General features: G+C 33.8%; 2 protein-coding genes across 2 annotated transcripts; both read right to left on the bottom strand.

Annotated features, from left to right (window-relative positions):
• Positions 1-143: 143 nt before the first annotated feature.
• LOC104107097 (uncharacterized) lies at positions 144-3,429 on the bottom strand. Its single transcript, XM_009615813.4, has 4 exons — positions 3,228-3,429; positions 2,429-2,470; positions 2,030-2,330; positions 144-395 (listed from the first exon to the last, which is right to left on the bottom strand). Exons 1-4 carry the CDS (start codon positions 3,360-3,362, stop codon positions 367-369), a joined length of 507 nt encoding a protein of 168 aa, XP_009614108.1. The 5' UTR covers positions 3,363-3,429; the 3' UTR covers positions 144-366.
• A 963-nt stretch (positions 3,430-4,392) lies between these two features.
• On the bottom strand, positions 4,393-10,012 carry LOC104107098 (ketol-acid reductoisomerase, chloroplastic-like). Its single transcript, XM_009615817.4, has 10 exons — positions 9,570-10,012; positions 8,829-8,921; positions 8,000-8,065; positions 7,737-7,877; positions 6,868-7,095; positions 6,653-6,770; positions 6,438-6,577; positions 6,157-6,324; positions 5,631-5,786; positions 4,393-5,099 (listed from the first exon to the last, which is right to left on the bottom strand). Exons 1-10 carry the CDS (start codon positions 9,855-9,857, stop codon positions 4,731-4,733), a joined length of 1,767 nt encoding a protein of 588 aa, XP_009614112.1. The 5' UTR covers positions 9,858-10,012; the 3' UTR covers positions 4,393-4,730.
• Between the last annotated feature and the right edge of the window lie 4,019 nt (positions 10,013-14,031).

Here is a 14,031-nt window from a genome sequence, read left to right as displayed (position 1 = left end):
TAACATACGTTCATTCCAAAGGTCTATTTTCTTTATTTTATTTTCCTCTTGGAAATGCTAGTAGTACTTATTGTGCGGTAGAATTCTAGTTCATCAAAACTTAAGCATCATAAACATTAAAAAATGCATCGCACAGTTGCGAATATAGACTGCACTAATTGTGACACTTAAACTGTAGATTTAGGACAAAAATTCAAAAACACCCCTCAAATAACCCTACTTCTTAGGAACTCTAAACTTCTTTTTAAGCACGGTAGTGACATATTCAGTCACGATTCTTTTCTTCACACTCCTGCCTCTCTTAGAAACACCAACAACATCACCATGAATAGAAGTATAGAACCACCATATCCATCATCTCCAACATCAGTACCTTGAGTAGCAACCTGAAGGACCTAAGCATGTAAAAAAATTTAGAACTTTAAGAACATTAATAAATAAAATTTTCAGGGAAGTAGGCACCTGAGTAATAGTTGACTGCTTTGTCATGTCAGCTTGACTTCCTGTTACTTCATTTCTACCAGAATTACCCAAAATATCAGTGTAAAGATCGTCAGAAAATATTAAATGTGTTAATCCATTATATTAAATGAATTAGATGATTAGAATAGCCACATTAGTTTTTCGGCCAAAATTTGCATTTTTCGGTCATTTTTATACTCCTGTTGAGGTTTTCTGTTACTACTTGTTGTACTCTTGTGTTTCGGTTTTCTGAATGCATTACCTATTGCTAGTTTTGTATTTTTGCTTTGGTTGTCAGATCGGTTCGCTTGTTATTGCCCCTCCCCTCTCCCCTTCCTAAGCCGAGCATCTATCAGAAACAACTTATTTGTCTTTTAAAGGCAGAAGTAGGGGTGTACAAACCGAAAAGTCAAAAACCGATTAAAAATCCGATTAGATTTGGTTTGATTTGGTTTGGTATTGAGTAAAAAAAACCGAACCAAACCGACATATATATATATAATTTTTATATATACTTTTAAGACTTCTCATAGAATTTTCTTTAAAAAATATCTAGAAATATTTGCGATTCTCTTATGGGATGTAATATTTAGTTAAATATGAAGTGCTCTATTTTTATTAACTTTAAATAATGGGTTGTATGATTACTTTCTTATCAAGTGTTAGTGAAATGCGTCAATCTCTTTGTTCTTCCATATCCATATGCCAGGATCTATTAAATTCTTATATCTTTTTCAAATTTGAAGTGGCATTTCGATAATTTAAAATTAAATAGAACATACCATTATATAAGCATCATATTGATTTTTATGTTTAATTATTAAATTCAGTTAACCTTGAAAGTGTACATCAACGAAAAATTATTGTCAGACGACTAAAAAATAACTATCATATGTAACTAAGAAAACTCTCCCATAAGAATATGTTAATAGATCATATATTTGTCAATTTTTACTAAACATATATTTACTTATAAAAAATTTAACAAAGTAAAACTGAAATAATATATATTCATGTAAAAAAAACCCGAAATATCCGAAAAATCCGACAAAACCGAACCAATCCAAACAGATATAGTTGGTTTGGTTTGGTTTTGATAAAAACCGGACCAACCTGTTCCATGTATACCCCTAGGCAGGAGTAAGTTATGCGTACACTCTTCCCTCCCCAAACCACACTTGTGGAACTATACTGGGTATGTTTTTGTTGGTTTTTATATTCCTGTTGACTAGGTTTTACTAAAATAACTTTTGTGTTAAAAAAAAGTGATTTGTATTAGAAAGCTTACATTGAATGACAATTGGGGAAATCTACACCAAAGCAATCCAGTAGAAACGTGTTAGAAAATTGGAAAAGAATTGTACCACACAATCTGCATTTCCTAGCCACTCCTAAAATTCTATTGCCATGGTTGTCTATCAATCAATCAACTATATATGCATCAATCACTACTACGTATATCTACTAGGAGTATTTGGACATCAATTTGATTTTATTAATACTGGTGAAAATCTTATGCAACAACGAAATAAGAGAAATCAGTACATCTTTTTCTAGCGGATCAAACCTTCTTTGTCAGTTGGTGGCAGCATAGTATTCGGCATTGAGGAAGCTGAAGAGGTGTTGTTAGTCTTCTTCTTCTTCGTCTTCTTCTCGTGGCAGTGATTTGAGTAGGCTCTAACAACTGCATCAGCAGAAAAACAAATGGTTTGAAGAGAGGCGACACAACACTCTTGCCAGTTGAGTTGAGTTAGGTCTTTGATTGCTTCATCAACAGAAACAAACGCTTCTGATGATATTTCCTCTTGTAATGTGGAGCGCCCCAGGTCCAATAACTCCATTGTTTTCACCGCCTCAATTAGAATGTTCTGTGCAAACAATTAGAAACAGAATTCGACAAGATAGAGTAAGCATTAACTAGTTATAATGATAAATAATCAGAACATTGTGATCTGTAAATTTTCACCTTTGTAGTCTCCATTTTTTTGAATCCGTGCATGCTAATGATCTGCAAAAATCATCAATATATACAGAAAAGGATTAAGCTGGATTTATATATCTGGAATATTCTCATTGCACAAGGAACAGAGATTCAGCACATATTGATAATACATTTTAGTAATTGCCAGTTTCAAGCACCAAAACAACTCTACAAACAAATTAAGAACAAATTTGCTTTTAAATTTCACATTATTGAGCTCCGATTAGAACAAGTAGGCGAGATTCTCACCTCCGAGTATGAAATTTACATAAACAGCGAAACAGTAAAGAAATACTTACTGTGTATAACAAGCAGATCTATGCAGATTTTATCAACGATTTTGAAATACAGAACGACAAAAATATTATAATAACAGTCAAGGAATCGACCGGAACCACATCAATACACTGTAGAGTAGAGTAATCTCAGTATATATACAGATTGATAACCAGTTCAGATTGATAACGCATTTATAGAAATTGGCAGTTTCAAGCATCAAAACGACTACAAACACTATAAACAAAATTCCTGTAAAAAATCACATTATTAAGCTCAGAATACAAAAAACAATTAGGAGAGACGCCACAGAGTATGAAATTTAGGTAAAACTGCGAAACAGTGAAGAAATACTTCAAAACAAGCAGATGTTAGCGTATTTTATCGACGATTTTTGAAATACTGAACGGTAAAAGGAAATTATAGTCAAGCAAATCGATCAGAAACGCATCTAATTCACTATACAATACACTGTAAATTCAGAGAGGAATTAAGAAGAGAGATATACCTCCTTGAGATTAGCGATATTGAGATCATCGAGTTGCTTGTGACTGTGAATAATATCGAGGTAATTCTCTAAGCTTATCTTCTTCTTCTGTGTTTTCCCGCTCATCGTTCTACCTCCATTTCCACTCATTTCCATCTCTTTCTGTTTCTCCGTGTGATTTCGCGTGTGTTTGTGAAAGTGTGTGGATTTTGAAGTTTTCGTATGCCGGATATATTTATAAAGGAGTAGCAATGAGAGAGAATGTTAACACGCTAAAAGCATTTTGGGGTCCACTTTCCCGCCACTGGAGTGGAAGTAAACACAATCCTTTTTTTTTTTTTTAACCATTATTATAATTCAACTCATTAAGATTTGTGTTTACCATTATATCATTGAAAAAAGAGATAATGGTTTTGGTGGTAAAATTAAAATAAAAAGGAAACATCTACAAATTTAATGGATGTAAGCTTCGCAACATTAATCTTAATTGTGGTTGTATATTTTACTTACTTTTCTTAATTTAATTTTCTTGTAATAATTTGAACATTCAGCTAAAAGATTCATTCCAAAATATTGCTCAAAAAAAGAGGTGGCAAATGTAGCTTAGTAGCTACAAATTCAATGGAACCCAATATTTTTTATTTGAAAAATATATCCAAAAAGTACTAAAATTTTCACAAACGCGAGCATCATTCCAAAAGAATTATAATGTTAGCGCTAAGTGAACATCATTCAATTGCTAATATCAACACTGGTATAAGAATCGAGGGATGGAAGTAGCCCTTCCCTTTACCTTTCCACTTAAATATCAAGCTTTAATTAGCAACACGATTAGAACTCAGACATACACCTATTACACATTTGTGCCCCATTTCTTTACCGTTGAACCAAAACCTGGAACACCATTCTCTTTTCTCAGTGGAAATATGCCAAAGTCTTCCGCATAAAGAGAAAAGAATCAGATCTAGTGTTCAGTTACTTGTAAGCGGACAATCTACGTATATACTGCACGCAACTTTTGTCCTTGCTAAGTTGTAGCAAGTTGCCTGCCCAGCACCAAGACTAGCACTATTGCCTATTGGAACAATGCTGATGGTTTCCATCATCTCGGAAAGAGAGAACACATTGCAGAGATAAATAAAGAAAAACAAGATCAAATTCGATCATTGTTCACAACGAAACCCTGTAAATACAACTACACTTAAACCTTTGATTTCGGAAAATATTTCCGTGGCTAAAGAGATTCTGAGCAGTGTTATTATCCCGTTGATATGCATGAGCTACATAAGAATCCAAAGTAGAGATCACATAGTTTAGCCACCACAAAAGAAAAGGTTGAAATTTTTTATGATTTACCAATAGAAATATGTTACTTAGATCTTACCCTCCAAAAATCACAGCATACAGAAATGATTCGCCTCTAAAAATGCTCAACTAGATTACACACAACCTCCTGACTCAGAGCCTTACTCCTCCAGTTCCACAGAAATAATCACCATCTCAAAGATGAGTGAACAAAGAACTTTAGTTGCCAGTTTGTCTGAGCTCGGGACGGACAAAGTCAGCATCTGCAGGAACTGAAATGTCAACTGTTGGTCTCAATTGGGCACAAACTTCAATAGCTTCGTGCACAGGATCACATACGAAATTGGTCATAAGATCCATATTGACCGGAGCGTTATTGTCGACTGCCACCAATGCTTGCTGGGTTAGGTTGTAATCAAATCGAGGGGCCCACTTCCTAGATCCTAAACGAGCTGTTGTTGAGCAATTGTCAACCATGAATGACACTCCACGTGCATGCATGAAAGGATTCAGGGAATCAACTGACTCGATGACACTTTCATTTATGATCTCCGAGTAAGAATGACCTTTCTTCCTCAGAATCTCTATCTGTTTGCATTTGATAAAGAACAAAACGTTAGATGACAAGGATCTGTTACATAATAGGGGCATATCTCTTTGCTTTTTTTTTTAAGACATTAAGGTAAGTTCCCATATTCCTTCTCGACTGAGCTTTCAGGTTTTTATTTTTTAGCACTTCCGGAAGCTTTCTGCAAGAGGCCACCTGTTCGAGTTTTGCGAAAACCTCGAGCAAATTTTTCTTTCAGAAAGCTGAACTTCATCAAACAAGACCGAGATGCTCTCACACTTAGCTAACACCATAGGTGTTGAACATCCATGTACCATTATCATATTCAGAAGGAGAAAGAAGCAAAGAGGAAACCAGAATAAACAGAAAAAAGAAATGAAAATAAATTGGGAGGAAGGTAAAAAGGGCTTGTATAGCTAAAGAGAGAGCAGATAAGAGAAGGGTTTTAAGGAGATATAAGTCAACAGCAGCTCAAAATACACAGCAAGACGTCCTTTTACGGGTCAAACATAAAAATAAAATTAAACACATGGATTAAATAAAAAGCAAACCTGGGCCATCATCAATGCGACGTAGACACCAGCAGTGAAAGGATACAGAGGACCCAGATCACCAGATGGTCGTGTTGCACGAACACGCTCACCAACTTTCCACATTCTTGTCTGGTCTATTTTGCCCATTGGGAAAGCTGGTAATCCCTCTTTCTCCTGTATGTACAGAAAAAGAAGGTTAATAATCTTCATCTGATAATCAGTATTTGAGTTTTCCAAAATGCTGCAGAAGCCCCTGTATAATTAGGTTTCACCACAAGGATACACAATTTTGTCATGTGATCAAACGAAAATGTAGGGGAAAAGCACCAAAAGCTAAGTAGTACAGACAGTACAATCTAGTTTCCATCAAGGAGATTAAAAATTAATCAGCCTCCACTATTCTCATCATCGGTGGGTTTTTTTTTTTTGGGAGTGTGTGTGTGTGTGTGTGTGTGTGTGTGTGTGTGAGAGAGAGAGAGAGAGAGAGAGAGAGAGAGAGAGAGAGACCAACTGTTACGAAACTAAAGATGAAGAATCAACTTACAGAAAAGCGACGGCCTGCCAAGACAACACTCCTGATCTCACTACCTGTTGCAACATCTTCATAGCACTCATACAAGATCTCCATGCAGGGGTAGTATGAAGCACTATATGCAATCGCAAACTCCCGCTTTTCATCCCCAGTAAATGAATTGTATAGAGCTAACATGCCCTAGTAAACATGTATAGTACACATATAACACTTTCAGAACAATTTGAGAAGCTACAAAAGCATCTTGCTAAACATGATACATCAAATCAAAAGATTGAACAGTTAAGTTTTACCTTTGTTGATATGGTCCTAGAAATGTTTCCAGTTATGCACTCAACAGTATTCTTGTATGCAAGCTCTTCACTCATTCCATTTTCGGTATACCTTCTGAACAATGACTCAACAATGCCATGGACAGCACCAAGTAATATGCCTAACAAGAAAACCAGTGAACCTCAACAATACTGGTTTAGTAAGTGAAATTAACAGACTTCGGAAACATGCTAACCTCGCTCTCCAAATATATCACTTCTGTATTCCTGTTCTAGGGTAGTAGCAAATGTGAAGGGGGAACCAAGGGCAACTGACCACCCAAGAGCAACATCTGTGGCCCTTCCATCAATATCCTGTACATAGTGAAAGGCATTACATCTCATAGAACATAAAAGCCAAGAGTTTTGAGGGAAAATAGAAGAGGGTGAATTATAAAGGGCAGCGAAAGACCTGGTGAACTGCAAAACTTGCATTGATTCCAGCACCATTGATTTCTTTTCCTTGCACATATAATCTCCTGACTGATGGGCCCATACCCTTGGGACATACAGCAATCACGCTAATGTTCTTGGGAAAGTCAAGGCCCGATGACTGCAAATGGCCGAGAAGGAATCCATGCGAAAGACCAAGAATACTATTTGGCTTCATGTGAGAAAACACTTCTTCATAGTTGTCAGCCTGCACATACATCAGAAAATTCAGAAAAAAAAGGAGTGGTGAAGCAACTGGCACTACCTGCAAACCCGGTGAAGGAATACACTGTCTGATAAGCTATCAATAATTCCATTTCCTTGAGGTAAAATGTGTCAAAAAAGTTTATCTTTAATCCTTTTTTTTAATTTCCATCCTTCAGTTCTCTATTTCAGTTCAAATATGTGTTGAAGCTAAATAGACTCCATTGAATAACAAGTTCAAGGATACAATTGGTACACGAGATTATCAATTGATGACTTGGAGAAATATTATTTGAAAAACGTGATTCCAGTAATAATCTGTGTTTTTGCTAACCAAAATAAACTAGTATCAATTCTATTTAGAATGTTCAAAATCTCCCCAAAGAAAACACTAAGTTTAGTGAAAGTATACACTAAACAACAAAATCACATCTAATTACCAGTGGTGGGAGCAGAAAGCACAAAGTTATGACTTATGACATACGAAAACTAAGTTTTATAGTGCTTTGGAAGAGTAGGAAGCACTAAAACAAGATATCTAGCATCCTAGGCAAGACATTGAACTATCAGGTCAAGGGCAGCCTTCAATAAAAAGTATTACCAAGTCGTCACAAAAAAAACATGAGGCTAAAACAATGTGCCAACCTGAGCTGCATCAGAAATCAAAAGCAGCACTAGATCACTGGCAGAGATAGTTTCATATATGTCTCCTAAGGTACCATTCTCTTCAGTAAACCCAGCAGCACGGGCCTCAGCAAAGGAGCGAGAACCCTTTCTCAAACCAATCTGCATAAGACCAACATTCTTACTTCATAAGCTTCAACACTATGAGGAATTAATCTGTATCAACACCAGATTAAATCCAGTTTCAACTTCAACTTCTAAACCAGAAGAAAATGAAGTGTTACCTTAACAACTATATCAGATTTTGCTTCTGCAAGAGAATCCCTCAAATTCTGGGCTTGAGCTGGTCCCTACCAATAAGAAGTTATCGCTAAGCTACTTGAATGTAGAAAAAAAAAAAAGAATGAAGCATGAACAGAAGAGAGGCATAACATCAAATCTCACCTAAACCCAAAAAAAAAATGCATTTTTAGCTAAAATAATTCAAGGAATCTCACCTAAACCCAAAAAAAAAACTGCATTTTTAGCTAAAATAATTCAAGGCTATATATTTAAACTAGCCCAATAGTCAAAACAGTATTCAGATATATTGTGAAAAAATACCTTCTATGTTAAAGATGAAATCTAACGACATAACCGATTATCAATGGAAGCACAGTGTGAAATACATCAATTTTGAATGGAGGACGAATCCTCTCGAGAAATACTAGAATAGAGAAACTTTATCAGCAAATATGCTAGAAATAGTACGTAGAGCAGACACTGGACGAGAACAAATACGATTTCTAAAAAGTCAACAAAATGAGTAGTTCAAAGTTGCTTTTATTAAGTACATCCGAAAGATTGAACCTCTCTCGAAAAATAGCAAACGAGACAAAAAAAATTCTAAACTTCTACATATAGAAAGAGAAATCTTTTTCAAAAATTTTAGTTAACTAAACTCTTGGTATCCAATCGCACTCAAAAATACTATTCCCTCATACTTCATTGAGCTTCAAACAGCAAGCTTTCTCTTCGCATTAACTTCATATTCCAATTATGCACTCAGAATGAAACATCCTACATATATCCAAATTGAATCAACTGAATAAAAACAAAACCAAGAAATTTCACCTGAGAACCCCAGCCTATGACTCCAATCTGCTTGATTCCCTTGAATGCATCCGGCAATAACTTGAACAAATCTCTCCCTCCTCTCACAATGTACTACACCACAATCCCAAACAATATACGTTACACATCAAAGCCAAGAACTTCCCCATACAACAATAAACATTTTCATCACAGATATGCCGAACAAAAATAACACTAATACTTCCACCGCCAAAAAAACTGAATTATATGGTACTTCTACCACAGTTTTCAAAAATATAATGCGAGACTGTTTGTTTAAGTTTTTCAAAGAAGTTTTTGTAACAATATTTTAAAAAGGAAAAATGGTCAATTTGTCCCTTTGTTATTCGAAACTGAACAATTTTACCCTCTGTTAAGTTTTTGTCTAACATCATCCCTACCTTTAGAAATTTAGATAGCAGTAACAAGCTCCAACTTGAAGTAATTTTAAACCACAGTAAAAAGTTGTAGGATAATTTGGACCTTTTTCCTATAAAAAATTTGGACACGTGAAGTCCACACATTTCACGTAGTAGCTCCGTTGATGGCAAGGTCAACTACAAGACAATTTGCTAAGCAATAGACCAAAAGTGTAATGGAGAGCAAATTTGAGTTTTTTCCATAGTTTATAAATATCTTAAATATAACCAAAAAAACAAAATTTACACACAGTTAACTACGCCATTCTTTTTGAAACGGAGGTAATAGGTGAAATACATATAGATAGGAGAAGAGATGCACCTCGTCGTGACCAGCAAGGGTAACTTTCTCCTTCTTAAATACGGAAGTTTCAAAATCGAGAGAAAACGGTGCCTTGATAGTAGCAGGCGCAGCGACCATGCGAGCACTAAGAGACGCGCCGGAGCTAGAGCGAGAGCTATTACAGGAAAGAGATTTAGCTCTGAGCGGCTTAAGCGATGGGGACAAAGAAAGGAACCCTAAGCTACCGGAGAGAGCAGGCTTTAGGGATTTGGATGCGGAAGAAGTGGAGGAGGAAATGGAGAAAGAAGTGACCGTAGCCGCCGCCATTGCTGCTCCGTGAGCTGCCGAAGTCTCTGAAAAGTGTAGAGAGAGAGAGAGAGAGAGAGAGGGGATCACGTGTTTATGTTTGGGATTTTTGTATAGCTAGGGTTCAGATGTGCCGCATATATCTTCTGAGCAGAGAAGTAGCGAGCTGAAACTGTGATTCTAACGCCTATTAGTAGTGTTTACAAACAAAATAGACAAATTGATAATTAGAGTCAAATATCGAAAAAATAAAAACTGGATATGGTTTTATATTTAAAAAAATGATCATAATTTATTTGGTTTAATTTTAACTAAAAAAAGTTAAATCGAAACAAAATCAACCCGATAGTATATTTATATAATTTTTAAAAATATTTTATATATATAAATATTTATTGTAATATAATTTATAAATATTTTTTAAACTTTTTCATAATTTTATCGTTTAACGTATTATTTTAAGTTTAGACTTAAAATTCTTGAATGGTAAATAAATTTTATAAGCCATAAATGTAATAACTCAAACAAAGTTCAAATCAATACTAATGTTAACAAAAGAAATTCAATTCAATAACGACAATAGTGTTGGATAATTATTTTAGTTTTATATTGGCTTATAATGAAAATGCATAACTTAGTTTATCTTTTTCTTTGGTGCTTAGTTATGTAATTAATATTAGTACTTATTAGCTATATTTATTTTAGCATGACCTATATAGTATTTTTAGATTATGTTAATTTTCATTATGGCCTATTAATTAGCAATATTTATTTTATATTTGTTATTAAATATATTAGTATAATGCTATGACTTATCTCATATTATTGTGTTAGTTTCTTGAAAAACACATTATATAGTTGTATTTTACTAGGACTTGCGAAATATTTGGAACACAAGTTACATATTTTATGTTATGAAGACTTTACCGGAAAAAAACCTGGAAAATCCGAGAAAAATCGGGATTGAAAAATCCGACTTTGTTGGTTTGGTTTAGTTTATAAATTTAAAAACCCGACACTATTGATTTAGTTTGATAATTGAAAAATCAGAACCAACCCAACCTATGTACACCCCTACCTCTCAGTTTTTAGCTTTTACAGTCGAAAATTAGTAGTTTTGTAAAATAAAAATAAATTTTGTTTTAAATTAAAGAAATAATATTAAAAATTTCGAATCGCCACAAATATTTTTCAAACATTAAAAAAGAAAAACTCGACTAATATGTAAATTCTATTATTTTCTAAAGTTATTCATTCAAAGATTATACATCAATCTATTTTTGTCTATCGTTAATATTCTCATAATTAATATAGAACTCTTTGTTGAATCAGCAAACAAATTAATTGATAAATATATTTTCAATAATGAAATAAATCAAGAAAAAATTAATTAATTTTTTTTTTGAAGAGTTAGTAAATTAAAAATCCAAAGGAGGTTTATGGTAAAGAGAAAGATGTCCGATTTTGTTTTTACGGTAGAATTAATAAATTTTGTTTTGAAACTAAAGAGCCAACCCCAACTTACAAATTATTAGATCATTCGCGTATTCCTTTTTCAGAAAAATAAAGCGTTATATTGCCATACTCCTACCGCATACACCAACTTTTTGTTCTTGTTTTTGTTGGATTATATATCACACCTGGATCAATTTTAGTATCATATTCTCCGGTAAATTAAACAATTAGTACATATGAAAATTATACAAATTAGCTTTTGAAGCGTGAACAAAATAAATTAATTTCGTTCTCCAATTTTAGAGCAGCACGATCACGACCTTCAGAAACGTTCCACAATCTTCTATTGTGTTACCCAAATAATATCCAGAAAGAGAGAATTTTGGGTGGGCGAAATTTCAAGGAAAACTACAACCAAAATTCGGCCATTCCTATGCAGAGGCGGATCCAGGATTTTAGATTTATGGATTCCTACATAAATCTGAGTTAATAAATAATACTAATTGGATGAACGGACTGGGTTTCAAGCTAAATATTCTTATACATTTAATGAATTTTTCAATACAAATACATGTTCTAGACAAAAGCTATTGGGTTCACGAAAAACCGTAGCTATTGAAATGAATCCGCCCCTGCTCCTACGCATTAAATACCCATGTTAGCCACGTTTTTTTTTTTAGGGTAAACCCATTTTTCAAAATATGTTGAGTTTTCTTTAATACTAAGAAAAGATTTCCTTTATTTCCTATTATTTAGGCACAATATAGACCACCGAATTTAATTAATAAGGCTCCCTATTATATAATTAATTTGAATGTTGAAATTAATTTCTACCATAATAAATTACGAATTATTCCACTAAAAATTCGCAATTGCACTCCTTAGTTCAATCTCAAAATTCTTCCATGAAACCTTATTCCCCATGTTAAGATTCACATATTGATCAATCAAATTAAATTACTGACAAGTTAATTTATTGATTACTTCATTTAGACTTTCGCTTAACTTATTTCATGTGTCGGATACAAAATTAACTGGTCGGGTTTACACACGAAAACTTATAAACTTTCATAAAGGAGTATCATCAAACCAATACATGGATTCTATCAACTAATTATTATTTCGCCAACATATATTATTATTATCCAATTTATCAAACTTATTGACCCACGAAAGAATCTCGCCTTTTAATAAATCAAAATAATAAACGACACACACAACTAATAATAATTATATCAAGATTACAAGTATAAGTACATTGAATAGACTAGAAAAAATATTTTGTTAAGTCAGCATTAAAATACTTATCTCTACTTGATTCGTTCAATACATACAAAATATACTAGCATAAGAAGTAAGAATTAAACCATTCCCATAATCAAGATAAATTATATTTAATATTGTGCTACAACCATTCTCATGGTTTGTCTAGTTCTATCATTAGATTGTGAACATAAACTTTATGACTTATAAGAACCGATAATTTAATTTTTCGTGTATAAGCTAAACTTTATACACTAAATTATCTACTATATAAGCAAAGGACACACATACAAATACATGATCTATTTAAAATAAAATTATTGAATTGAATAAATAAATAAACAATTATTTCATACAAAATACTATATCGAAACGCATGATTTATAGTATTCCTAGCAGTTTTTTCAATATATCATATTTGTATCAACTTTGTTCACTTAATTTTATGCAAAAATAGCAAAAGTATTTCTTAATGTAATAGTTAACTTATTTTGTTGACATGACCATTTTCCAAGAACACCTCGTTATTGTGTGAACACCATTACCCATAATTTTCAACTTAGACTATGTGTATATATGTTAAAAGATCAACTAAATATGTATAAGTAATATACACCCTCCATCTCAAATTATCTGTCGTGGTTTCTAAAAATAGTTGTCTTAAATTATTTGCTATTTTAGAAGTTCAAGAATAAATTAAATATTTTTTTCCTATTCTACCCTTAATATTAGTTGTTCTTGGAGACTGCAAATACCTTAATTATGAGTAAGTACTAAATGAAGAAAGATTATTTGATCGTTCGCACTCGGGTGGTAAGGGGTCGATAGGATCTTCTTGATTTTGTGATCTTCAAAGAACTTATTGACTTTGCCACCGATGAATTGTCTCCCGTTATCACACGTGATCTTGTCCGGTATCCCGAATATTATATGATCCTAGATGAATTCGATGACCTCCTTTTCTCTAACTTTCTCGAACGCTTGTGCTTCAACCTACTTAGAGAAGTAATCGGCCATAAGTAGGATATACTGGGCCTTACCGGGTGCCCATGGCAAAAGACCTACAATGTCCATTCCCCATTTCATGAACGACCAAGGGGAAATGACCGGGTGAAACATCTCCCCCAATTGGTAGATCATCGGGGCGTGCCTCTGACATTAGTTACATTTTTTAACAAAGTCTTTTGCATCAATTTTCATCTCGTTCCAGTAATAACTAGTCCTGATCAATTTTCGAACCAACGATTTCGCTCACGAATGGATTTCGCAAGTACCCTCATCGACTTCCCTCATCACGTAATCTGTCTCCCCTGGACCCAAACATCTCGCTAATGGTTCGAAAGACGATCTTCGGTACATCTTTCCTTCAACTAAGCTAAGCATGGATGCCTTAGTTTGAAGGCCCCTCGATTCTTTGGGATTCAATGGCAATTTTCCTTTTTGAAGGTAGTCCATTTATTTTCCTCTCCAATCCCAA

Source organism: Nicotiana tomentosiformis, chromosome 6 (assembly GCF_000390325.3).
Source record: "Nicotiana tomentosiformis chromosome 6, ASM39032v3, whole genome shotgun sequence".
Classification (NCBI taxonomy): domain Eukaryota; kingdom Viridiplantae; phylum Streptophyta; class Magnoliopsida; order Solanales; family Solanaceae; genus Nicotiana; species Nicotiana tomentosiformis.
The sequence above is the reverse complement of the archived record's forward strand: the minus strand, read 5'-3'. Positions and strand labels throughout refer to the sequence as shown.

What these genes read in the sequence shown, in the direction of transcription:
- LOC104107097 (XM_009615813.4), bottom strand. Translation starts at nt 3,362, where the DNA reads ATGGAAATGAGTGGAAATGGAGGTAGAACGATGAGCGGGAAAACACAG. An exon ending in AAAAAATGGAGACTACAAAG is followed by an intron (nt 2,331 to 2,428) that starts GTGAAAATTTAC and finishes TTGTTTGCACAG; the next exon opens with AACATTCTAATTGAGGCGGT. An exon ending in GCCACCAACTGACAAAGAAG is followed by an intron (nt 396 to 2,029) that starts GTTTGATCCGCT and finishes TTACATGCTTAG; the next exon opens with GTCCTTCAGGTTGCTACTCA.
- LOC104107098 (XM_009615817.4), bottom strand. Translation starts at nt 9,857, where the DNA reads ATGGCGGCGGCTACGGTCACTTCTTTCTCCATTTCCTCCTCCACTTCT. An exon ending in TGATTTCTGATGCAGCTCAG is followed by an intron (nt 7,096 to 7,736) that starts GTTGGCACATTG and finishes ATGTATGTGCAG; the next exon opens with GCTGACAACTATGAAGAAGT. An exon ending in TGGCAGGCCGTCGCTTTTCT is followed by an intron (nt 5,787 to 6,156) that starts GTAAGTTGATTC and finishes CTGTACATACAG; the next exon opens with GAGAAAGAGGGATTACCAGC.